This window comes from Ascaphus truei, chromosome 3 (genome assembly GCF_040206685.1).
Source record: "Ascaphus truei isolate aAscTru1 chromosome 3, aAscTru1.hap1, whole genome shotgun sequence".
NCBI classification, from domain to species: domain Eukaryota; kingdom Metazoa; phylum Chordata; class Amphibia; order Anura; family Ascaphidae; genus Ascaphus; species Ascaphus truei.
The window spans coordinates 226500046-226525231 of NC_134485.1; the positions used below are offsets into that span (position 1 = coordinate 226500046).

At 40.4% G+C, this 25186-nt stretch overlaps 1 protein-coding gene across 5 annotated transcripts in view; it reads left to right on the forward strand.

Annotated features, from left to right (window-relative positions):
- The window catches only part of CFAP47 (cilia and flagella associated protein 47), a 663944-nt gene that overhangs the window by 333382 nt on the left and 305376 nt on the right, over positions 1-25186 (forward strand). For all 5 annotated transcript variants that reach the window (XM_075590256.1, XM_075590258.1, XM_075590257.1 and 2 more), the window contains one exon: positions 5737-5920. In XM_075590256.1, the coding sequence (XP_075446371.1) occupies positions 5737-5920 (184 nt within the window). The remainder of the gene's footprint in view (positions 1-5736; positions 5921-25186) is intronic.

Consider the following 25186-nt stretch of genomic DNA (forward strand, 5'->3'; position numbering starts at 1 on the left):
GAGCACCGTAATTTTTGTTGTCAAGGTTGCCGCTGCGTCTGTTTCCTCTTTGGTGTACTGACTCAAGGGAATGGAACAGTCTCTCTGTCTCTCCAGCTCTTGCTCCAGTTTCTGAGCCTTCTCACGCTCCCTCTCATACAGAGTCACCTGGTATCGAAGCTCCACCTCCAATGATGCTCTGAAGACATGCAGCGTGGCCTTTAGCTCCTCATAATGCTCTGTGGGGACGTACTGGGTATTCAGACGTTCCTGCAGCGCTTGTTCCTCTTTAACAGCCTGCAGCTTTTCTTCCTGCAGCGTTTGCTGCTTCTCCTCAGCATACTGGAAGTGTGTACGCAGACCTTGCAGTTGGTTCTGCAGTCGGTGCTCTGCTTCAAACATTTCCTCTTTCAAAAGTTTATTTCTTTAAGAGCCTGCAGCTCTTCATTCTTTCCCTTGACGTATTCTGTCAACTCAGAATTTTCTTTTTTCCATTTTAATTTTTTTCTTTTTTCAGTCTCTGTACTATTCAGGGTTTCCTTGCAGTCCACCTTCCATTTTTGCACATCTGCTTGGAGGCGGGCTGTCTCCTGGCGTGAGACTTCCATCTCCAGTTTTAAGTTCTGAAGCTCCTTCTGAGAGACTTTGAGATCTAAGTTAAGATGTAGGATAGTTTTCCTTGAAATGACCAGCTCCTCCATGAGACTGTGTAGTTCCTTTCTGGAAACTTCCAGGTCTGTGCGGCAGCTGTTGGTCTCATGATGTGAGGCATCAAGCTCTATACGAAGAGTGTGAACCTCTTGCTGGAAGACTGTCATCTGCTTCAGTGCCTCCTCATACTTCCGCTTTAGCGTAGCCACCATTTTAACAGATTGGCTCTGCTTTTCATCCATGGTGGAGATAGTAGCCTTTGCAGTAGCTAGCTCAGCCTTGAGATCCTCCAATTCGTTCTTGGCCGCAGAATAAATTGCGAGCACAGTCTTCTGTAGCTCAGCATTATTTTTTCTCTCTCTTCCTAATTCTTCACAGAGCAGATCACAGTCATGCCTGGCAATTTTCAGGGCGTCTTCAGGGCTGGTCAAGGGATCGTCACTCACTGGTTCCGGCTTCGCTTCCCTGGGATGACTAGTTGAGGGTTCCTCACTGTTGGCACCGGACAGACACTTCTTTGGGGTACACGACTTCTGCCTTGGGCCCTCTGGGTATTCGGTTAACCGTGGGACGAATTCTCCATTTTCTCTAGGCTGCAGGGCAACTCGGTCCCCCTTTTCCTCCACAGGATCTGCGGACGTGTCTGTTCCTTCCATGGTAAGTGAAGAACTGCTTTTCTTTTTCTTCCTTTTTGATTTGGATGACACCGTCCCTTCAGGGATACTGGGGTCTCCATCTTCATTTGAAGTTTTAGGAGCTTCATTATATACGCCAGGCTTTTCTTGCAGCTGCTTTAGCTGACAGAAATATTCGGTGATCCACTGCTCCCGCTCTGTCCCCTGCTGATCATATTCATCATCAAAGGGAGCGGTCTTTTCTGTTCGTGCCAAGTTCAGGCACCCCCACCATTCTTGGGGTGTTTTGTGGGTGTGACTCGGTTTGGGTTCCCTGTAAGAGATGTCTTCCTCTTTATTGGACTGGAAGGGCCACTCTTCAGTGGGGTAAGGTTCATTACAGGAACACTGCATCTTGTCCTCCATTTTTAGGCTATCAGGTGTCATTTTCTTCCTGACCTCAGGAGGCGCTATTGCAGCTGTTGCCACTGTATTTGCTAGAACCCCCAATTGTGATAGTCCTACAGATGGGCATATTTTGCTTGTAGAGGTCGTAGCTCTCACAGGCATCTCTGTAGACTTTTTTCAATATCAGCAGTACTGTGCATGCATTTTCTTTTATCAGGTATACAAGATTGTGCAGTTGCTAGGTAAAAAAGTCTATTTGCTATACACCATTTATTTGCTAGGTGCAATCCCTCCGCTTCAGCAACAGAATTTGGTTTTCTGCCTGAGTTCAGTAATTTTCAGTCTCATCTTTGGGTATTATGGCATTCACACTTCACACTCTGGGTGTCTGTTTTGCTCCCAAGATAATAGGCATACTTTTTTACTTGCAGAAAAAAAAAAAATTCTTTGCAGTGGACTCAACACTCAGCAATTGGCTTTGAAAAACCTTTTTCTTTATAGGGCAATTTTACACTCAGCATTTGTTTGCTAAAAATTCCCTTGCTTCAGCACAGTCTTGTATCAATTTTCACACTTTTCTGCATATACTCCATTCACAGCTGGTAGCCCTATGCAGTGTGGCAAACTTTATTTGCAAAATCAGTACCACTCGTGGGTCACCATCTGTATTCACGGCTTCAGCGAAACTTTTGAAAACAACAAACACCTATCCCTTTTAAGGGCTGACTCACTTCTTGAACCCTGACTATGGCTGGAAGGCAAAACCCCTATTTCAATGACCATATTACGCTTTGTGATAGGCAAATAAAGTTTTAGCTGCTTCAGCAGTCTCTCTCCTCTTGGGATTGGGGTAAAGAGTCCATCTGTGTTTTTGTAAGTTTCAATGCAGTATAAGTTTCAGTGCAGTGGTGTGTCCCTTTAATTCTGATGTCTGCTGCATGAGGTTTTTTTTTGTTGGTTTTTTTTCAGACTGTTTGTAGGCAAAAAGCATAAAAAAAAATTATACACAAAAATCTCCGGTCCTTTTTAACTACAAAGACACCTCTTATCCCACTTCTGACACCATATGTGGACGGACGTTCACAGAGGTACACAATTAGGAGGCTTTACAATGTGAAATTATAATAGGCTTTATTGTGCCTGTTCCTTTTCATCAGGAAAATTATCTAAACACAGGGGGGGGCGAACAAAGCTTCAATTCACTTGGGAGTATTTCTAGTGAAACACTATGCAATAATTCACATCTCCCTTAGTCAAGCAGTTTTCGCAGCCCCAAAACATATAACATGAAATAAGCAGATATAAGCAGTCTCTTAAGAATAAAAGTCTTATCTGTTTCTTGGAGGGAAAATCTCACTTCCTGGTTCAGCTTCAGGTGTAGTAGTTTTCCCTGTGTCTTGAATTCAGCTCTGCTGTGCAGAGCTCAAGACCGGTCCTCTCCAAAGGTCAGCTCTCAGTCAGAGCTAGGGAGGAGTTACTTCCTGTCTCAAAGGCAGGCTTTTTCTACTACCTGTAATCAGGCAGGTGGTGCTAGTTAATTTGCTACCAGCAGTTAACCACCACACTGCTGGATTAGAGGCACCTTTGTGAACAGGGATAAGTCCCCTGTTACAGCCTCTCTACGTCACTGGCCAACTAAATTGGTTCCAAGCTTTAAATAACCCACTCCGCGTTACAAATATACACTATATGAGTCCTTATCTTTAGTTGGCGACTTGGTCCCACGAGAGTCCAGGAAATCTCTCTCTGGATCCAATAGCATGGACAGGACCACTCTGCTTCCACAGCAGACTGACTTCCTTGCTTCTTCCTGGGTGTGTAACCCAGGTAGTCCCAGCAGGCTCTGCGAACAGCATCCAGCAGGCCTAGGGAACTGTGCCAGCCAGCTTCCTCCTGGCTGGGGAAAAAGTCTCTCCCGCTCCTTGGGGGACCTCCTGCATGCTGGAACATACACTAGCTGTACTACTCCAGCAGATAGAGATAGTGACTCTATCACATTTCTCCCTCCCCAGTGCAACATTGTCCTCTGGTGCAGCCTGTGCACCAGCCTTTTTTTCTGAGATACCAACATCCATCTCTCTTCTTTTTCATCGTCTTCCAGTTGATGATTTTTCCCTTTAGGTCAATTACCATGCTCTCTGGGCCAGCAGAACGGTATTTTGCCACCTCCTCTTCCGTGTCACTCGCACGAGGATCTGTGTTCAATTCCACACAATTTAGCTCCAGTACTTCAACTTGGGCGGGATTCTCATTGACCTCAAGTGCACCCCGTGGCGCCTCTCTTTTACAGTCATCAGACTTATAGATCTGGGCCTCTCTTTCTTGACCCATCAACCCACTCTGACGAGTGTATCGTTGGACTATCCGTGAGGCCTTTCTCAGCATACGATCGAGGACACACTTCCATTCCATTATCATCCGAGACTGCATCTTTATAGTTGCTTCCCTCATGGCAATAAATCCACTTTGGACCCCGTGAGCACTGCAGCAAAACCGGATTCTTACTGCACTACTCCATCGCATCTTGGTCCCCCCATTTCGTGCCTTGTGGAAAGCAGACTTTAGTACTGCAATGGCATTGTAGATAGACCTAAAGGAACGCACAGGTAGCTTGGTTATGACATAGGATCTATATCCAGACTAAATCACACTAGCAGCTCTCTTCACATCCCTGCAGCGTCTTTGTTTCTGATACCTCCTAACATTTGTCTGTAGAAGAATCACACATTCCTTCAAATATTCATACTTTTTTCTTTGCTGTATCTATTTATGGGAATTTTGACATTCCCTGACTATTCTTGTCACGTTAATACACCTATTATTTGAGTGCAAATTGAATGGGATTCAGTGTAGGCAGTCTGTCTTACAAATTTATTGTTTTTGCATCCATGCCTCCATCATATTTTGGAGCTCTGCAGATTTCTTCGCTAGCATCGTTGCTTGTATTTTCCACTCCTATTTCTCCTGGGAATACTGACTTTTGGGGATGGAGCAGCCTCTCAGCCTCTCTATCTCTTGCTCCAGTTTCTGGACCATCTTGAGTTTCCGATCATCCTGGCCTCTAAGCTCCACCTTCCAGTGATGCTCTGGTGATGCTCTGCATGGCCTTAAGCTCCTCATGCTGCTCTGTGGGGACGTTCCTGTAGCACTTGTACTTTGTGAGAAGCCTGGAAACTTTATTTCTGTAACACTTGCTGCTTCTCCTCAGCATCCACCTGTTTCTTCTTGGCCTCTTGCAGACTAACACACAGCTCTTGCAGCTGACTGCACAGTACTGTATGTGCGCTACTCCAGGGAGACATGTTTTTCTTATAGAACTCTCCCTACATTCTGCAGTGCTTCTTGCACTTCTAACTTTTCCTGTGTCAACTGTTTCTTCACTGTTTCTGCTTGGCGAAGCTTCTCATTTCCTTCACTTGCCTGGTCAGTCAAATCTGAATTTTCCCTTTTCTGACTTGCATTTTCTCTCTTTACAGTCTCTAACTGAACCAGGATCTTTTCCTCAGCATCTTTCAATTTACAGACCTATGTGCTGAGAGCTTGGACTTGTTTCTGGGAGACTTCGTGCTCTATGATGAGATTGCAAACCTCTCTCTGAGAAAGCTCATAGTAGAGCTTCCAGTCAGCAATCATTTTGTCAGACTTTCACTGCTTTTCCTCCATGGCAGCAACATCAGCCTTTACCTTCTCCATAGGCACACACTTAGCGACTGCCGCTGACAGTTCCCTCTGAAGTTCAGCCTTGGCTTTCCAGTCTTTATATAATTGTTCACAGAGAAGACAACAGTCCTGCCTGGTACTTTGCAGAGCCTTTTCAGTACAGCTCAAGGAATCCTCTAATCCTCCACGGAATCTGTCAATTAATCTGGGCTGCACTACATCTCGGCTCCTTTCAAATACATTTTAAATACATTTTCTGATGTCTGAGAATTAGACAAAGAACTAAGAAAATAATGAATATGTTTTAATACAATTTAGATTTCCTCTCTCTTATTCAAAAATGTTTTGTTAGTGACTCATTCTTCTTTTTAGCTGAGGTTACATCGAATGCCAAACTATATTCTAACTATATTGTTATTTACAGACTAAATCATCATTCAGCTCTTCATCATTCTCCAAAAAATGTAATCCTACTGACTATGATGTGGAAATAAGCATGCCTGAGCACTTTGAGATTCCCAGGAAACTTAGCATTCCTGTGTCAGCAAAAAGCCGAGTTACTGCTAAAAATGTCCCAATGGAAGGAGATCATCTTGTGAAAGAAGCAGGTAATGAGTTTTAATTTACTATATATTTTTTTGTCACACCATACATCTAATACTGTGCTGTTTATAAATTGTGGTTCCTGCTTTTCATAAAAATTAGCAGCCAATAGTTACAGTATCTTTCTAATATTTTCGTGGGTATGAGGTTTCTAAGATTACTTTGCAAGTTTCCCAAGTGACATCGTTTAAGTCTTCATTTCATTTAGATTTGGAATGTTAACCAGGAGACTGTGATACACATGGCCCTTTTGGTTTAAGTAAAAAAAGGAATACTTATTGCTTTGCTTTTACTTTACTATATTAGATCAAAGATTTGCATTTTCACCATGTTTAGAAACTGAATTAATGAGATGTGTTCTGTGGCTTAGAAAATATTCAGTCCTGAAATGTTGTGTTCACTATCTCTGTTTAGTAGGTGCTTATTGTAGCAAAGCATTCCCTGAAGCCAATTAACGTAAGGTTGAAAAACACTAAGTTATATAAATGTTGTTCGTTTTGTTGCACAATTAAGACAAATATACTCTGAAACTTTCCTCAGGAACAAAATGAATTTATATTTAGCAGAAACTACGATTTCAGGAAACGTTTTTTTTTCTAGTCGACTGGTGAGCTATATACACAAAGTTCCGTTAATTCAGGAGAACTAACAGGACGTTACCTTAAATAGTAACAGACACTATTTTCCCTGAGGTTAACACATATCCTCAAAGCTAATTATATGCAAATACATTGGCCAGAATACTTTTTATTAGGCTTAACGTTATTGTAGTGCAACATTGCTTTACCTATCAATGCCGTGACATTAGGTCGGTCTTAGCCTTACTCCTATCCAGGACCCTGGCTAATTGCTTTTGTGGAAGGGAGAGACTATTTTAGTAGAGTCCTCATTGACTTATAGATCTAGCTTACTGCTCTCGTGGCAGCGGGTGAAACGCTGGAAATCCGAGGCACTGCGGAGGTTACTGCTGCGACGGCGCTGCGGGTTGTCCATTCTTTTCAATGAGATCACCCACCACATTAATTCTTCTGGGCCACATTTGGCTCAGTCACGGAACCACACTCACGGCCACGTGGATTGCAAGTCCGGCTATATCTGTAAATAGAGTACCTCCCAAAACACTCCTCTCTACAACACATCGAGACATACCTGTAAACACTCATGGTAAATAAGATATTTTTAATATGCAAAGTATATTCAATTGATTTAAATTATCATACAGTATTTCCCAGGTTTCTAACATCTGTAAAAATGAACGCTTTGCTATTTAAATGTGTTAAAGTGGTTTAACATTTACATTATTCACTTTAGTGGATAAAAAAGCGTTACTGTTAACATAAGTTAATTTAGGTTAATGTCACATTAATAGCTTTTAGGTGTTCTTTCATGTGGACTAAGGAGTCTGCAATGTATGTATCAATGCAGAGGAAAGTGTGTTTTGATACACTGCACCATGTTTTAGAGCAGAGCTCCATCATATGTAAGAACATTTTTTTCAAATCTGGTGCAGAAATTTACACTTACACCACTTCAGATCTTGCACATTGTTTGGTGCAACTAAAAAGAAAAAAGAATGACGCACACAGATGCAAAATTTGATACATCGCATTATAATCTTTGCACCATGTAACACCTCAACTCTTACTGACACTCCCAAAGTTGCACGTTGGGGAGTGCCGAGATAGCAAAATTGGAGCAAACTATTTTGATACATAGGGCAATGATGAAAATGCCTCAATTGTGCTTCAAAAATGCTTTAATACAAAGTCCCCTTAATTGTTTTTGCAGTTCGAATTTTTTTTAATATTTATGAGTGGTGTGTCTGTCTATACTGTATCTCTCTTTTGAGGGTTGTTTCTTCTAAGGAACAATCTGAATCAAATAGTTTCTATGACGTAAATAAAATAAAGGCTCTGATGACAGCCCTGGCTGGGATCTGAAACATTGGTCTTACCTTCTATTATGTTATTTTGTACTTTGGTTCCAATTTACTAACATCTGGGGTTTATCTATGTACAGTATCTATCTATATGTGTAACTACAGAGAGAAGAATCAATGGGACCTTGTTGCAGGGTACATGCAACCACACATGGGTTTCTTGCAAAGGCTTATTTATTGAGCCTTAAAAATATGGCACACAAAAACAAACCAGCTTCTTCTCAGCATATAAGCAGTAAATAAGTCTTAAGCGGGGCTTGGCCCTTTTCCCAACAAGGGCTGTTTAGATTCCAGCGTAACAGTACAGCAAACAGTTCATCAAAAATGTATATTGAAGACAGATCTTATTGCAGTAATTCTCCTTCAGCATTTCCGTACTCTTACTGGTTCAGACAGGCTGCATGTGTGTGCAGCCTGGGGTTTTTAAAGCTCCTTGATGAAGCAGCTGGGATCAGACTGATTAACATGACCTCCCAGCTGAATGTTAACCCTGTCACTGCTGCACTGCAGACCTAAACATAGGTCTGCCAGGCATAGGGCTGGTGACGATTATTCACCCTGTCACAGACCCAATGTGCAGATGTATTGTGTTTTTATCTGTAGCTTTGACAAATTAGATTAAAACGCATTTCCTCCACAGTCATGTTTATAATATGCAAGCTGTTTCATTCATGACACTATACAAGGCATAGTACACCTACCAGGTTTCTATGGACATTGTCTGTTAGTAAGTTGACTATTGTACCTTAAACAAAGATGAATAGAATATTAGACACATGTGACAATGTATAATCATACTTATTTGCCAAAGGCCTAGAAAAATTATATTTGCAGTTGTAGGCAAAGAATAATGAAGGCCAAGCTGATTAATAAACCTATCTCAGAAATGGAAAGACTAGTAATTTTTAAAAAAATGCAATCATTTTTTGTTGTAACAAATTTTACATTAATATTAACTGAAGTATTGATTTATGTTTCAATTAACTAACCTTAAGATTTCATGCCGGTTACGCAATAAGACATTTTGCAATAATGGTCTTTAATAATAAAAAAGAAAAGCTTCATACAGTAATTAGATTATGGTATGTATCAGCAAAACACTACATAAAATGATAATCAAATCTAATATTTATCAGAAGATTTGAGTGTTACATTTTCATTGCTCCAATTATTTTTTTTCATACCTGTAAAGAATTTACCATTCTAGTTGGCTGTAGTTCACCGTTCTCAATGTCTTGACTTTAGTTATATTTTTCTACATTATTTTTATTGTTTATAAATCAGACAAATAGAACAAGACTAAGCTACAGTAACAAAGGGGGCATTTTCCTATATGCATCTCACTATAATTAAATGTATCCCTGCTGTTTATATCCACAAAGCCTAATGATGGAGATTTAGTGGACCTGGATTAAAACATGACAGTTTAAAGTGATAAATCTGGCTTTAACCAGTAAATCTCAGTTGAGGTCTATGGAGTTTGTGTGTGCTAAGAATGGACAGGTCACATAATGAGGCTCATTTTAAAGGTATCCTGCCAAAGCTGTTTATTGTACTAACATAACACACATGACATTTTTACAATATGTACAATGATGCCTTTACATCCAAAACATATATATAATTATGCCTTTGCATCCCTAACATATTGCAGAAGTATAGTCTGGCTTCTCAGTAAAGATGGGCGAATCAGTCCAATCCGTTTGCCGGATTTTTCCAAATTTGCCATGCAAAATAGTCTGTGTGGATTAATCCAAAACTGCCATTGGACAAAGTCCGCTTGTGGAATTAAATAATCCATTTGAGGATTACATAATTCGTTGCCGGATTTTAATAATCTAATCCGCGGATTCAGCAATTTGCGTGTGGATTGCTTAATCCGCAGATTGGATTCTTAAAATCCATCAATGAATTGCAGAATCTCATGATGGATTGTCGGTGCAAAAGGGGAATCGCCATTTTTGAGACTGATCCACTGAAATCCTCGGACCAAAGGAATCAGTAGATATGCGGCGGATCAAAATCATTTCTACTCCTCAGCAAATAACACTGTTATATTTTATTCTCACCAAGGATATTCACAAAAATGAGTTCCAGCCAACAGAGTACTATACAGTACTATAGAGCTGCTGATCACATTGAAGAACATAAACGCTAACGCACAGTAAACCTCAAGGTCCATATGTACTATGCAGTGCTATTCCACAAGACTCATACTGTTGTAGCCCTGTGTAGTTTTGGGGTTACATGCCTTTCTCCTCCTGTGCAATAATCCCTGGTAAGGGCAGGTTGCCAGGAGTAATCATGGGGTTTTCCCCCCATCCCCATGTGTTGTGTAGTATCTGGTGAAGGTAGTGTCATCAGGCTCTGTGTCCAATTACAGTGACTCAGGGGTGGTTCCTATTGGAGCTATTTAGTGCACAGCATTTCCTGTATTTATTGTTTGAGACTGGTCTGACCCAGCAAACTGTCAAGGCTTTGGCAGCTTTTGTGGCCCTCCCTTAGGGGAGAGGTGTGGGCAGGCTATTCCCCTTACTCCATCAGGGAGTAAGGGAAGAGCAAGGACAGCTTCTAGGGCCCTGACTAGGAGTGGTGTCCAGGGACTTCCTTTGGGTTGGCAACCTGAGATGAGCGGCTAAAAGATGGGCCGCTATGATGGGCAGTCTGCCAGAACTGATGTTAATAAAGGATGCCAAAGATAAAGATCGCACCTGTCCTGATTGTGGAGTCATTTGGGAAGAAGGTGCACAAAGAGATTCTCTTTCAGAGACTTCTCCCTACTACGCTGGGGGTCTAGAAGAGATGGAGGCGCTGTACCATGAGTGAGTATAACTCAGCACTACCTCACAAGCCAGTCCTAATGCCATCCCCCACATCATTGCGGGAGACTCAGGGATGCTGTAAGCCAGCAGGTGCACCACACTACACTTCATGTAAAATGGGTCAGTTTCCACAGAAGGGGGTCAACATGAGATTGGGCCAGGGAAACACCGTTACACTGTATTTACTAAACAGTCTTTTGATACAGATGCAGTGGCCATTATTGAAACACTTCATGCAGTGTATACCTCGGAATACCCATGTGATGGTGCGCAATTTATTCCAACCGTACCACCCTTAGACGCGAGTGCAGAAAATTGCATTTTAGTGTTCTGGTATTTAAACACCTGAAATTGGCACAGTACTGTACACATTACAATTCATTCATTTCATTGCATTTAATTGCACACAATCCATGAAATTCAAGAGAGAGCGAGGGGGAGCAGACGGGGGTGCAGAACCAAAAGTTTGAGTCATATCAAATACAAAAAATAATACGCAAAAACTGGGATGTTCTGAAACAGGTTGATGTCCTAAAAGACTATTTACCAGAAAACCCTCAATTAGTCTTTACCAAAGAAAGAAACCTTGAAGATAATTTGGCACCAAGTGCGTTAAAACAATTAGTGACACAAGATGGAATTTGGTTACCAAATAAACCCGAATGGATTTTTTAAATGCTATAAGTGCAAAGCTTGCAAATTTGGGGCAGAATAGACTGATTATTTTATTTCAAATGTGACAAAAGTCACATCTAAAATTATGAGCTTAATAAATTGTAAAAGTTCTTTTGTAGTATATGTCCTTATCTGTCCCTGTGGATATCAATATATGGGCCGTACTATTCGCCCCCTCGGGGTCAGAATTTTGGAACGTATACGTATTATCAGTCTAGGATTAGAAACCCATAATTATCTTTCCATTTTAAAAAATGTCATCATTCTGATCCCTCTGGTCTGAAATATATGGGAATAGAACAGGTGCCTGCCCACTGGAGGGGTGGGAATAGGACAGTAGCTTTATCCAAAAGAGAATCCTTTTGGATTTATCATCTAAATACTCTGCAACCTAAAGGCCTAAATGTCGATTTTGACATAAATGCCTTTTTTGTTTAAACGCTATCGAATCATTTTTTGTAAAAATGTTGTTCTTTGTTATCATTACATTGTAATTTTATATTGATTATTGATCATTTTTAGATTTGATTTAACTCACTTTGATTAGTTTCTTTTTTTCTTTTTATATTTGATAAAAATGCATTTTTCTATGGTAAGTATTATTTATGCTCTTAATCAATTTTAAATCATTTTGAAAATATTATTTGTCTAAATGCACTGATAAAAGTGGGTTTTATTAACATGTATTAAATACTATAAATATATATTTTCAGATGTAACATCTAATTTGTTTGAACACATTTATCTTCTAAACTACTGTTTATTTATTATTGTGTATACATTGTTGTAAAAGTGAATATTCATTTAGTAATGCACCTGCTATTTAAGATTGTTTTATATAGCAATATTTGGTTATGGAGTCCTGTGTATGGATAGTTATGTTCCCATTGATGGTGCAGTAGCAGTGAGAGCTGCTGATATTGTCCAATAGAGTAGCGCGCTCATCGGCAGTTCAGGGGCAAGTGAAAGTTGCCATGACAACTCATGTAAACAACGAGTGCTGCTGCAATATGATCGCTGAGGGATCACGTTGTTACGTCGGCAACATAGGAAAATGTTGTGACGCCAGGGCTGCGAGCACGTGATGAATCGACAAACGCCAGAGAACGTCATGATGTCAGTGATGACGTGACACAATTCATTTTCAGATGGCAGTGGGACATTTAAAAGGGAGGGGAACCCAATAGTATGATAGATTAACCCCTGATGAAGTTGGTATCTGAACGAAACACGTGGGGCGTTGTCTTGCTGTACATAGTCTTTGAGGGGGGTCATTCTTTTGCAGCTGGTGGACAAGAACTGAGAATTGAGTCCAGATGTTCAGCCCTGTGATTCCATCTATTGCTGAGTGGACGTTTAGCAAGTCCAAGGACTGTTTGGGAGTGCTGTTGTCCAGTTTCAATGGTTTGACCCAGGGTGGTGTGAATGCTCACCTGAAAGACACTTATGTAAGTGCATTACTTTGTGTTTTATATTTATTAAAGCAATATTCACTATATTTGCTATGTCTCCTCTATGTTGGCCTCCCCTCCCTCTCTTCTCCTCTACTGACCCTATGGAAATTCGTTTCTGGATGTATGAAGAGCCCATTTAGATGTTCTTCTGCATTGGTCACTCTATATAACCACACTACGTGATTGTCACGTGGAGCACGTTAGTTTAACATTAACAGATGTATCTGATTCTGATTCAGATTGTGTATACTGTGTTGCACGATTGTTGTTGTTTATCTCTTTTATGTCCCTGGATGAAATTTGCGCCCTGATTTTTCTGCCAGCACTGGAGGACACCATATAGCACATTGTCTTGAATAGGTTTTAAGGTGTCTTCCAATGTTGCAAGGTGCCTTATGGCATAAGACTGTTTTGTAAATATGACCCAAGGTTCTTCTGGCACCAATTACAGTAGCTTATTTAGTAAATATGATCCTAAATGCCATTTCATAACTAAAGCAAAAAAAAAAAAAACTTACAAAACCTATTGTTATATTTCTTGTTTCCATCATTTTCACTTCTGTGTGGTAAATTAACCCTGAATTTACCAATATATAAAATGGCTCAAGAATCTAAACAAACAAGAAGAAATTCTTCAAAGTTTTGCAACTAAGTAATATAATCACAGAAAGTATGTATGTATGTATTATTATTATTATTATTATTATTATTATTATCATCATCATCACACAAATGTTATTGGTATTTTAGTCTATATACATCAGTTTGGGGAGTACAGAAATTAAAGGAGGGGGGTTAGAGTTTTTTTTTTTTGCAATAGTACAGCAGGACAGTACAGTGGTTACAGATCATCAACAAAAGCAGTCATAGTGTTGGAGCCAGAGTCCTGGGTCCTCTACCAAAGTTCATCTGAGGATTCTTCACTGTGTGAAAGTCACATGTGCTCACCGCAAACTGGGCTAGACCGCGGGGCTGAGGTGGGGATGTATATAACCGTCGACCCTACAACCACGGGGCCAGGTCCAGAGTGCATACAGTAGTCGGTGTCGTATAGCCGGGTTAGGGTAGGAGAGTTTCGGGTATATCGTGGTACTTGCCGTGGTCTGGGGATTTTAAAGTTAGAGAGCCTACCAAACTCCGATAGTTACCGGAACAGATTTGGGAGCAAAGGCAAGAGCCTTGGCAGCGAGAGGAGGATGGCATCTGCATAAAGCAAATTTGGAATACTTTATTGAATGTCTGAACCCCTAGAATATCTTTGTATGGACTCCAATGAGATCCTAGTGCAGATATTCTTTAGCCGAGAGGTACTGTACAGGGTGAGGACTGCCTTTAGGAAGCTGCCTTGTTGGCCAAATTTGGTGAGGGTCCACTCTGTCAAAAACTTTTTCCACATCTATGGACAGTAAAATGGCTGGGGCTTTAGATTGTTTGGCTAGTGCAATCAAATTGATTACTCTCCTTGTGTTGTTTGCTGCCTCTCAGCCCAGGGTAACTCCACCTGGTCTGGATGGATCAGGTACTCAAGATAAACATTAAGTCTATTTGCCAAGATCTTAAAAAAATATTTTTATGTCCACATTAATAAGGGAAATGTGCCTGTAGCTCGAACATTGTGAGGTGTCTTTACCTTTCTTTGGTATCCCAGAGATATGTGCTTGTAACATAGTCTGTGGGAAAGAGACTCCCACTAGAATAGAGTTAAATAAATTTGAGAGATGTGGGACCAACAGGGGAGCACATTTTTTCTAATAAAGGTAGGAGAAGCTGTCAGGGCCAGGGGCTTTGGCTGATTTAACGGAGTTTATCTCCTCTGTAACTACTTCCGATGTTATAGGGGAACACAATTGTTAGGTAAGAGAGTTTAGTATCATAATGTCAATATGGCTCAATTGTATTACCTGCATATGGTTTGGAGTACAATTCTTGGAACTCTTCAACGATCTGGTAAAGGTTGGATATTATAGTTCCAGATTTTGTCTGAATAGAGTGGATTTTGTATAGGGGTTGCTTTTTTCACAGTTTGTGCTTGCTTGGAATATAGCTTATTTGCCTTTTCATATAAAAAATCTTTTAGTCCATGGCATTGCCTTCTCTGTGGCCTCATAAAGGCAGACATTTATTTCCCCTCTGCATGTTGTCCGTTCCTTCAGTAATGTTTCCGAGGGGCCAGATTTATGGGCCACCTCAAGTTTATGAATGTCTGACCTCAAGAACTCAGCTCTAGCAAGCCTCTGCTTTTCCCTGGTAGCAACTATGCTAATTAATTTGTCTCGGAGTACTGCTTTGTGCGCCTCTGAGAGCAATGACAGGGATAAAACACTGCCTCTGTTCGTTTGGAAATAATTTGCAATTTCTACGTTGATCTCTATTGCTATTTGTGGTATCTTCAGGAGGGACTCGTTCAATCTCACAATATTTTTTTTAATATAAATAGTTTATAAGAAATAGGGTTACATTTAAAAAAAATATTTTTGTGCAGTTGTGAGCTACCTTTTTGTTCTGTTTTATGAATATTTACTTTGTTACAAACAACTTCATTACAGTTCAGTTTAGATGGACCATCTCACATATCAGCTATTTCTTCACTGCTTGTGATAGAACTCATTCATCATACTCTGTAAAGACTTAACATAGCAAGTCAAAATCAATTTTCTTGCACTGAATAGTTATAAACCAGATGAATCATGTTATACATATATGTATATATCAAAGTACAAGAATCACATGGGCGCAAAAAATTATGTATCAGTATATATTTGTATATCCGTGCTATTACTGTAGCTGTGTGACATGTCTCAAAACCTAAGTCTGTGTAACAAAGGAGTCATTTGGTTGCATATTTTGCTGAAAACATGATTCGAGCCTGCCAACCTCATCAAGACTCTGTTTAGCAGATACAATGCACTGAATATATATATATATATATATATATATATATATATATAATTTCTTATTGTCCTGTGGACTAAACTTTGTGAGATATGGGAAAGTGCCCTGAAAGGGTTAAATAAATGAAGCATATGCTTTTGTGATTTAGTGCAATTAAAAGCTGCCCAAAGCCAGTATCAGAGTTACCTTATTAAAATTGTCATTAAGAAAATTGCATATATTCAGTGTACTGTGGGGTACCTGCTAAACAGAGTCTACCTTGACGAGGTTGGCAGGCTTGAATCATGTTTTGATCAAAAGATGCAACCAAATGACTCCTTTGTCACACAGACTTAGGTTCTAAATGTAAACATGTCACTAGTATATTTTAGCCCAAATTGGTAGGAGCGCAGGATCTGTTATTTTGTTTTCCAAATACTTATGGTACACTTGTCTGATTTTGTCAGAGGCATTAAACACCTACGGCGTACATGCATCAAGTACCAGTCCGGGTTATTACACCAATTCCGGCGTTAACTGACATACTTTATAATTGAATGGGATTTAATGCCAGAACGGGTCCGATAACTCGTACCGATGCATGGTGCATGTGCCCCCTAATTCTTACCTACAGTAATATGCATTTTACTGTTATTAGTTCAACTTGGATGGATGTGAGACTGCAACTTTAATGTCAAACTAAAACAAATAGGGCTTGATGTATAATACAGGCATACCCCGATTTAAGGACACTCACTTTAAGTACACTCGCGAGTAAGGACATATCGCCCAATAGGCAAACGGCAGCTCACGCATGCGCCTGTCAGCACGTCCTGAACAGCAATACCGGCTCCCTACCGGTACCGAAGCTGTGCGCAAGCGGGGAGACTATAGAGCCTGTTACAAATGCGTTATTTACATCAGTTATGCACGTATATGACGATTGCAGTACGGTACATGCATCGATAAGTGCAAAAAAGGTAGTGCTTCACTTTAAGTACATTTTCGCTTTACATACATGCTCCGGTCCCATTGCGTACGTTAATGCGGGGTATGCCTGTATATGGTTTCTTTTATTTCTGCAAGTGTAGTCAGCTTGAGGCACCCCAGACATTTTAATGCACCTGAATTACACATTTTAGCAATTTGTTTTGATGGAATCATTTACTTTAAGACCCACCTTAAGACACACTTGCTTAAAGAAGCATATGAATAGCACTGTGGATATTCTGAACACATGATACATAAAGTTTGGCCCCCTGCAGACGCACTTACCAGAACTCCCTCCTACAGTCTCTGTACATTCTCCCTACCTACCAATTAGACTGTAAGCTCCTCGGAGCAGGGACTCCTCTTCCTTAATGTTACTTTTATGTCTGAAGCACTTATTCCCATGATCTGTTATTTATATTATCTGTTATTTATTTGATGACCACATGTATTACTACTGTGAAGCGCTATGTACATTAATGGCGCTATATAAATAAAGACATACAATACAATTCTTTGCCTTACGTAAAAATCAGTTGTGCGCAAACTTGGGGGCACGTCCCCCGGGGGGTGCAATACTTTTTTTGGGGGCTGCAGCATTTACAGAGGCCCGTGCTGAGAGCACGAAGCCTCTGTAATTCACTTACCCGACTTCAGTCCACGCGTCTCCATGGCAACGCGGCGTCACATGACGCCCGTTGCCATTGAGGCGTGAAGTCAAATGACGTGGCAGGTCACGTGATGTCACATGACCCTGCGACGTCATTTGATGCCGCATTAAAGGTAAGGGGGTGCGTAACAGAGGTGGAGAGCCTTGCAGCGCAGGAAGTTTGGGCACCCCTGGTATAGTTTATGGTTTAGCATTGTCACTGAACATGTCATTAAGTGTGCCATTTAATATAATACTGCATAGTATTAGGGTGTATTAAACGTAAGAATCATGCTAGGCAAAAAGGAGCGGAATAGTTTCATACACTGGGTTCCAGGATACATGTTCAGAATTCTTCTCAGTATCAATTTCATGGCAATATTGAATTTGATACATCGCCAACTTTCTGCCTAAGAGCGGTGTTAGTAGAAGAGCTGCATTGTATTCAGTTTATTTTCTGTTAAATTTAGCAAGGTATCTTCTCAAGGTCAGTTTCAATTTGTTCATATTCTCAAGACTAAAATGTCACAAAAATCAGTTGTAGATTTAGGTGATTACGGTCCAGTCATTTAATTTATGCTAATAAAAGTGCAAATCTGCAGCAGCTGTACAGATACAACCTTCCAAATGTGTTGCAAAATGTTTAAGTGAGAGTTTGTACTACCACTTAGATTTAATAAAGTAACTGTCCTTTTTCAGATGATTACAAAATGTCTGCTGTTAAGGCTCATCCTACTGTACACTAAATGGTTACATAATGCCATGCAAATTATATTTCTGGGCATATTATCTAATTAATATAGTCTTTAAAAAATTAAAAATAAAATTAAAGCTAATCCCACAAACACAGACCAAGCCTTGATAGATCTCATTCTCCTTTCGACAAAAAAAGTGTATTATGGACTGCTAGATTAGATCCAGCTCCCTCTATTTCTCAGTTGATAATCCAAATAAGTTTATATGCTTAAATGGGAAGTATACTATGAAAATGTGCCTAACAGACAAGAATTAATCCATAGATGGATTGAATTTACAGGAAGTGATGGACAATTTATTTTTTAAAGCATGTTCTTGTATAGCGCTGCTAGTTTAATGTAGTGCTTTACAGAGAGTTTTTTTTTGCAGGCACAGATCCCTGCCCCGTGGAGCTTACAATCTATCTTTTGGTGACTGAGGCACAGGGAGATAAAGTGACTTGCCCAAGGTCACAAGGAGCCGACACTGGGAATTGAACCAGGTTCCCCTGCTTCAAACTCAGTGCCAGTCAGTGTCTTTACTCACTGAGCAACTCCTTCTGCCATGCAAGGGTCCGGGTCAAGGGTGCTAAAGAATTATCTATAGGGAGGTTGTATAGAGTCTTGATTTGCAATATTTGTACAAATTCAATCTACTGTTGTCCAGGAGTTGGGTTAATGTTGGTATTAATGCTCCTGCTACTATTAGGCTGAGGACCCGCTGCGGTCGGTGATGCGTGCGGGCGCGTGCGCCACCAGCCCCTTATTTGCAATCTGTTGGTCCCCGCTGCCTCCTCCCTCCGTGGCTCACTACATGCTGTGACGCATCATCCGGCCAGTGCTACCAGAAGGTGGTGTTCTGAAGCGTTGACGTGTCACATGGTGCGCGAGTGAGCCAATGAGGCGGTAAGGCGGGGAGCAGGGAAGGAGCTACGGGAGGGGGGCGGCTTGGAAGGGAAGTCTGTTGAACTCTGTGTGTGTGTGTGTCATGGGTTGTTTTTTTTACTTTTGGCCGGCTCAGTTTCATTCGGGAGGAGAAAAGCAGAAACTAGGGTGATAACTAGAACCAGGGGCACCAGAAGGGGAGAATAGGGAGTGTAAACACAGTGTGTGTTACTACCATATTAGATGACAGTGATTGTCTCCTATCAGCTCTAACCCCACTCGGATCTGTCCAAGATCCTTAGAACATGTGAAAGAAAGAGAAACAACAGGGGAGCAAAGGACAATGGCCAGAAGGAAATGTCAAGACTGTGTGATAGACAATCAAGACTAAGGCAATGCAATTCAAAAATAAATAAACAATGAAACAATAATAATAAAACGTGGAGTGCATGAATCTGCACCCAATAGGGAGTAAGTGTAGTGTGGTATAACAATAATCAATAAGAACATTACTTACACGGCCATGTGTAAGCACAGAAGAATAGAAAGTTATCTTTGTGGCTTCCTTCACAGTCTGCACGGCTGTGTGTAGGGTCAATCAGTGGAACTGGTATATGTCAGATGACGTGATGTCAGCTGCACCTCTCTCCCACGTAGTTCCCCCACAATACAATGAAATGTGTGGAGCGTATTTCAAAAATAGATAACAGTATTTATTGGTAGAAAAACACAAATACACTCACATGTAAAAATGTCCGTATCAGCAAAGGTAGAAGTTGTGTACACTCGCGCAGTGATGTATCTCTGCCCCTGCGGCCGGTAACAGGGGCTGCGGCAAGCTGGAACTGGAGTGACAACAAGCGACAATGGAAGCCTCCACAGGACAAAAAGGCTGGTGGTCTGGAGCTACGCGTTTCGCCGTTAACACGGTTTCATCAGGCTCTATAGTTCAGTTTTAGTGGTGTCCATACTCTTTATAGACCCAATGTGATTGATTTCAATTAAAACAGGTGTTTTATTGCACCTAATTAGGTAGAAAAAGTCCATTCCAACAGATCGTATGTCCCAGCCTGTGATTGGCCAAAAGTTCTGATGATGTCAATCTTGGGTATAGTCCCACCCCCAATGATACATATCCTCCCAGACACTTGGAATAGAGTCTTGAGTGTGTCGGGCAAGGACATGAACACTATGACAAACATATAAAAAGCATTAAATAAACATTACCTATGTCTCCTCATATCTATATACATATAGTTTACAAGAGAATAATAATAACATACCTAACCATTCTGCTGAATCAAATCGTGTTAAATAACTTTTTTTCCATCTACACTTAGTATTTAGCTGTAGGGAGGAGAGAAGAGTGAATGCTGAGCTCCGTGTGTTGTGTTTTTTTAGTTTGACCGGCGTCAATCAGAGGGGCACTTATTTCGCTACAAATTCAGACAGGAACAGGAGATTTGCAGAATTCGCACAGATCTGTTCAGGAACTAGTCTGGGTGCGTGTGTTGTTTCACTCTCCCCTCTGCAGACCTACTTCCTATGCAAACACCCTGTGTTAATGCCTGGCTTGTTTGGGAGGGAAAGTGTTTGTGCAAAGATTTCTCTCTCTCCCCTCCCCCTTTCTCTCCTCTGTGAGGACTTGTTAAATACGTTGTTGTTTTTGGATATATGGTATGAGACTCAGGGCGGAAAACAAACATATGATTTTAGTTTGGCCGGTGTCCGTCATGGCCCCGCCCCCTCGTCATGGCCACGCCCACACAACCCATTTTGGCCATGCCCCCTCGTGCCTCAGAACGCCACCTGCACACCACAGATCGCGGTATAGAGCTCTGCACGCGCCGCCAGGTCGCAAGGTGGACGTGCAGGTGCTTGCAGTGGGGCCTCAGCCTTAGTGTTTTGTTCATGTTTGTCTGCTTGGGTCAACATGTATTCCTGTGTCCTACCCTAATCTGTAGAACCCCTTAGAGGCCATCATTGTTTTGTTTACATTTGTGTTAACTGTTAGTAGGTTTAATTCGATCAGATGTGAGTGTTGATCGGGTTGGTTTTATTTTATTTACATTTTATTTTATAATCTTCTGTAAAGAGAAAATATGACAAAGCATGTAAGAAGCCAGTTTCCATAGATCTGTCAGATAATTTAAAGACTTGGAGTATTGTATGTTTTTATTTTATGTCTTTATTTACAGTATATAGCGCCAAAAGTGTCCACATTATTATATGGCTTTCCATGTATTTGATGTAAGCATATGTTTTCTTTCATATGAAACTGTTTCAATGTATATGTCAATTTACAATAAAGGATCGTTTAAAAAAAAAAAAAAAAAAAGATAACCACAATCTCTGAATTCATTTATAAATATAGACCGTATAGAGGATTTTTTTTTACTATAGTAAAGGAGACCATCTAGAATTCTGTGACTAACAGATGGTTTGCTTCAGAAGATATTTTTAATTAAAGATTATCTTATTCTTAAAAATAAAACATCATAACCAGTAGGTGACTCAGTGGGAAGTAGAGAATTTGCTGTCCGCTTATATGTTCTATTCCAAATCATCACTGGCATCTTTGGGCAACTGTTAATCAAAGGTTTAGCCTCAATTTAGAAAAAAAAATTATCACATTGTGACTTGCATATTAAACAGTGGCCTCCTTTAAAAAAAACATGAGGTGTGACAACTATAATGTACAAGCTTGTTACAGTGAAACATTTTTTCTGCCTGTATATATTTCCCATGGTTGACTGGATTATCTAAATATCAGAACAAAGGTGTTTCTTAATTTCAATGTTTCACCCCATCACCTCATCAGTTATCTCAATCTACAATAACACAATCAACTCAACTAACCCTACTATGACAAACATGGTAAATACAAATTGTGGCCCATTGAGCCCATCTGGTACACCCATATAACTAATTCCATCTGTAACAAACCCAAGAGAACCTTTCTGATAGACATCCCACCAATCCAGCTGAAAGATGCTGATTCCCGTTATTTAGACCATCAACTAAGTAGATACATTTCAATTGGACATTAGCTCCCACAACCCACAAGCCACTGTTTCCCCAGACACTCCACTATATCACCCGGGTCTTTAGGCTTGTCCACTTTGCACACCTCCAGTGAGGCCACCCTGTACATCAATCACAGGCAGTAGAGAAAACCTCAAGCCCTTTAAAATAGGTTGTACCTGTAATAAAGAAAGAAACTGCACTCAATAAACTCTTGTACGATGTAGTGAAGATTCCTCCTTCAATTTCATGACACAAGCTCAATATTATTGATGTCTGGCCTAAGTTAGAAGGAAAGAAAGATAATAGCTTACCTGCAAATTCATCCAACATTAACAAGATGATCTTAACTCTTCAAAGAAACCCTGTTGTACCTCTCCAGAGAGTGGATGAATCTAAAGCAGAATCTCTACAGTCCTCCCTCTCTCCAATACCCAATTTCTTTGCAGGGAAAAGAGCTGAAATCTTACATTTCAGTCTACCAGCTGACCTTAATATGAATACATTATTGGCTAGGAAGGGTAACTCAACCTCAATATTGAACACAACCAGTTTAGGTTCTATATGACCATCTTATCTTGATGCTATTCCTTCTCCTTGTTCCCCTATTATGTTGAACACCCCTGGGGACACTTCCTGTGCTTAATTAAATGCCCGGTGAGCACACAAACACAAAATGGAAATGAGCAAAATCATATCTGAGCATAAGCTATATTTCTGTTTTTTTAATGGAGACTTTGCTAAATGAAAGCACCCTTTGTGAGGCCATTCCTCAAGGATACTCAGTTCTACAAAGCCCCAGAGCCATTGACAAAATTGGAGGAGCTTATCAGCAAATCTCATCTCAATTGCCATTTCTGGGCCAAAGGATCTTCCTTTAAAGCCACTAACTTTTAATTGTTCTGCACAAAATGGATTATCAATGCTAAAACATCAGCCATCCTTTTGGCGGCCCACCCTCCAGGGAATAATTAGGTATTTATTCATGAATTCCTGGATTTGTTAACGTTGATGTTGTTAGATAATTACAACATCCTTATTGCAGAAGATTTCAATCTCTGGTTAGAAAATAAATTACTCTTCTCTGATCAAAACCTTTCTAGAAGCACTTATGTATACACAGTTTGATTCACTACTTGGTCACACTCTTGTCAAAGTACCGTATTTGCCCAAATATAGTGCGTCCTCGCACATAATACAACCCCTATAGTTTTTAAGGTGTTCTACAGGAAAAATTGATAGACCTGCTCCTTGCCAAGGGGTCTTGTTTAAATATTTTTCTGGTGCAATTCTATCACTAAAACAGTGATAAAATTGCCCCAGAAATATATTTTAAAAATGTCCCTGTCTGGTACTCACTGCAATTGGGATCAACCTGTGAAGTCCTGTGTTTGCTTTGCCGGGCTGAACAGCTGATGAGCAGGGGGAGGGGGAGCCGAGCCTGCAGAATTTTTTTTTTAAATAAATACTTCACAGCGGAAGTCAGTGAGGGTCTTATTGTGAGCTTGCAGGGCAAAACAAGTGTGCTGTGATACATTATGAATTAGCCTATTTGAAAATCTTTGGTTTGCTATCATCCATTAAAAGACTTTATCCTGTCATCATCACAGAGTAATAAAATTGCTTTCACTTTGACAATACATTTGATAGCTCAGTATTGGACAATGACAAAAGATTTGTATAGAAATGTAGACATATTTCTGATCTTCCAGTTTATTAAGAAATGTACCTTGGTTTATAGACCCAATGAAACGCTGCTCGTTTTTTTTTGTATTTTTGGAAGTGGAATTGTTTTAAAAATAAGACTTAAACCTCTTAGGGTGCTCAACATTGTTCTTTATGGTTGACATCTTGACACGTCAGTAGACCAGGCTGACTCAGTTATGTGTTTTATTTTGAGTTATTTATCAAAGCATTATGGGATGCGCAGCCCCTTTGGTCTACAGCAGGGATGGGAACTCCAGTCCTCAAGGGGCACCAACAGGTCAGGTTTTAAGAATATCCCTGCTTCAGCACAGGTGATTCAATCAGTAGCTCAATCTTTGATCTGTTTGTGGCTCTTAAGGACTGGAGTCCCTATCCCTGGTCTACAGCTAACTAAATAATGTATACCCTGTTCACTTATTTAACTATGTATTTGTAACCATGTATTATTTTTCATCATACAGGTGTGCCGACGAGTATTCTAAAACATGCTTTGGAAAATCTGGGGCTATCACCAACAAGATCCAGGTGCATGCTGCAACATTCAGTGACATTTCTGCAGAGAATATGGCCCATCGGATTAACACAGCAGGGGTCCCTAGCAGTCCCATTCAGTTTGAATGGGATTGCCAGGGACCCCCGCTGTTAATCCGATGGGCCATTAGTCTGTCTGCAGAAATGTCACTGAAATGGTGCAGCATGTACCTAGCATGTACCTGGGTCTTGTTGGTGATTTGCCCCAGATTTGTTTTAGAATACTCGTCGGAACTACAGTAACTCTATGCCCAGGACATACTTGGAAACGAGAGGTAACACTCAATGTATTACTTCCTGTTAAAACATTTTGTAAATAAAGAAAAATAAAGAATGAGAACAATAAACATGTACAGTAGCTGTCTTTCTATGGCACACCTATTCCCTAATAGACATAATCTGGCATAACAGTCAACTTTTTACGGCACATTTACCACCTCATTGCACAGTAATTTATCATGAACTTTTCTGGGTCAGTGGTTGTCAGGAGTCTGAGCCAGATAAGATTTTTGGACCAACCAAACAATATTCTATACAGATGAAAATTAGGTGCATTCATCTATCGGCAGAAGCATTGGTTAATCCTAAAACACGATGTGTCTGGTCTTCTCGGAGAAGATCCCAGGGACCTAATTTCTTGGAGATTAAACAACAAAAATGGGTAAAATATTAGTATAAAAGGCATTCATTTGCTACCAATACTGTAGTGTTGAGTGAATATTTGTATCTACAGATCTTGTTTCCATAAGAACGAAATTGATGAAATCAATGATTGAAAAAAAAAAGATTAACAGTTTTTCTTAAGCGCGGATGGGATATACAGCACTGTATGTACAGTATTGACATATTCTGGCTCAAGTCCCTGTTCCTTTAGACTTTACAATCTCATTTAATGTAGGTTCCTGAGGCACAGAGATAAAGTGTGTAACGGTTTTTCTGGCCCGGCCTGACCCACCCAATCTCACATTGGCCCCTGTGTTCTAACCGGCC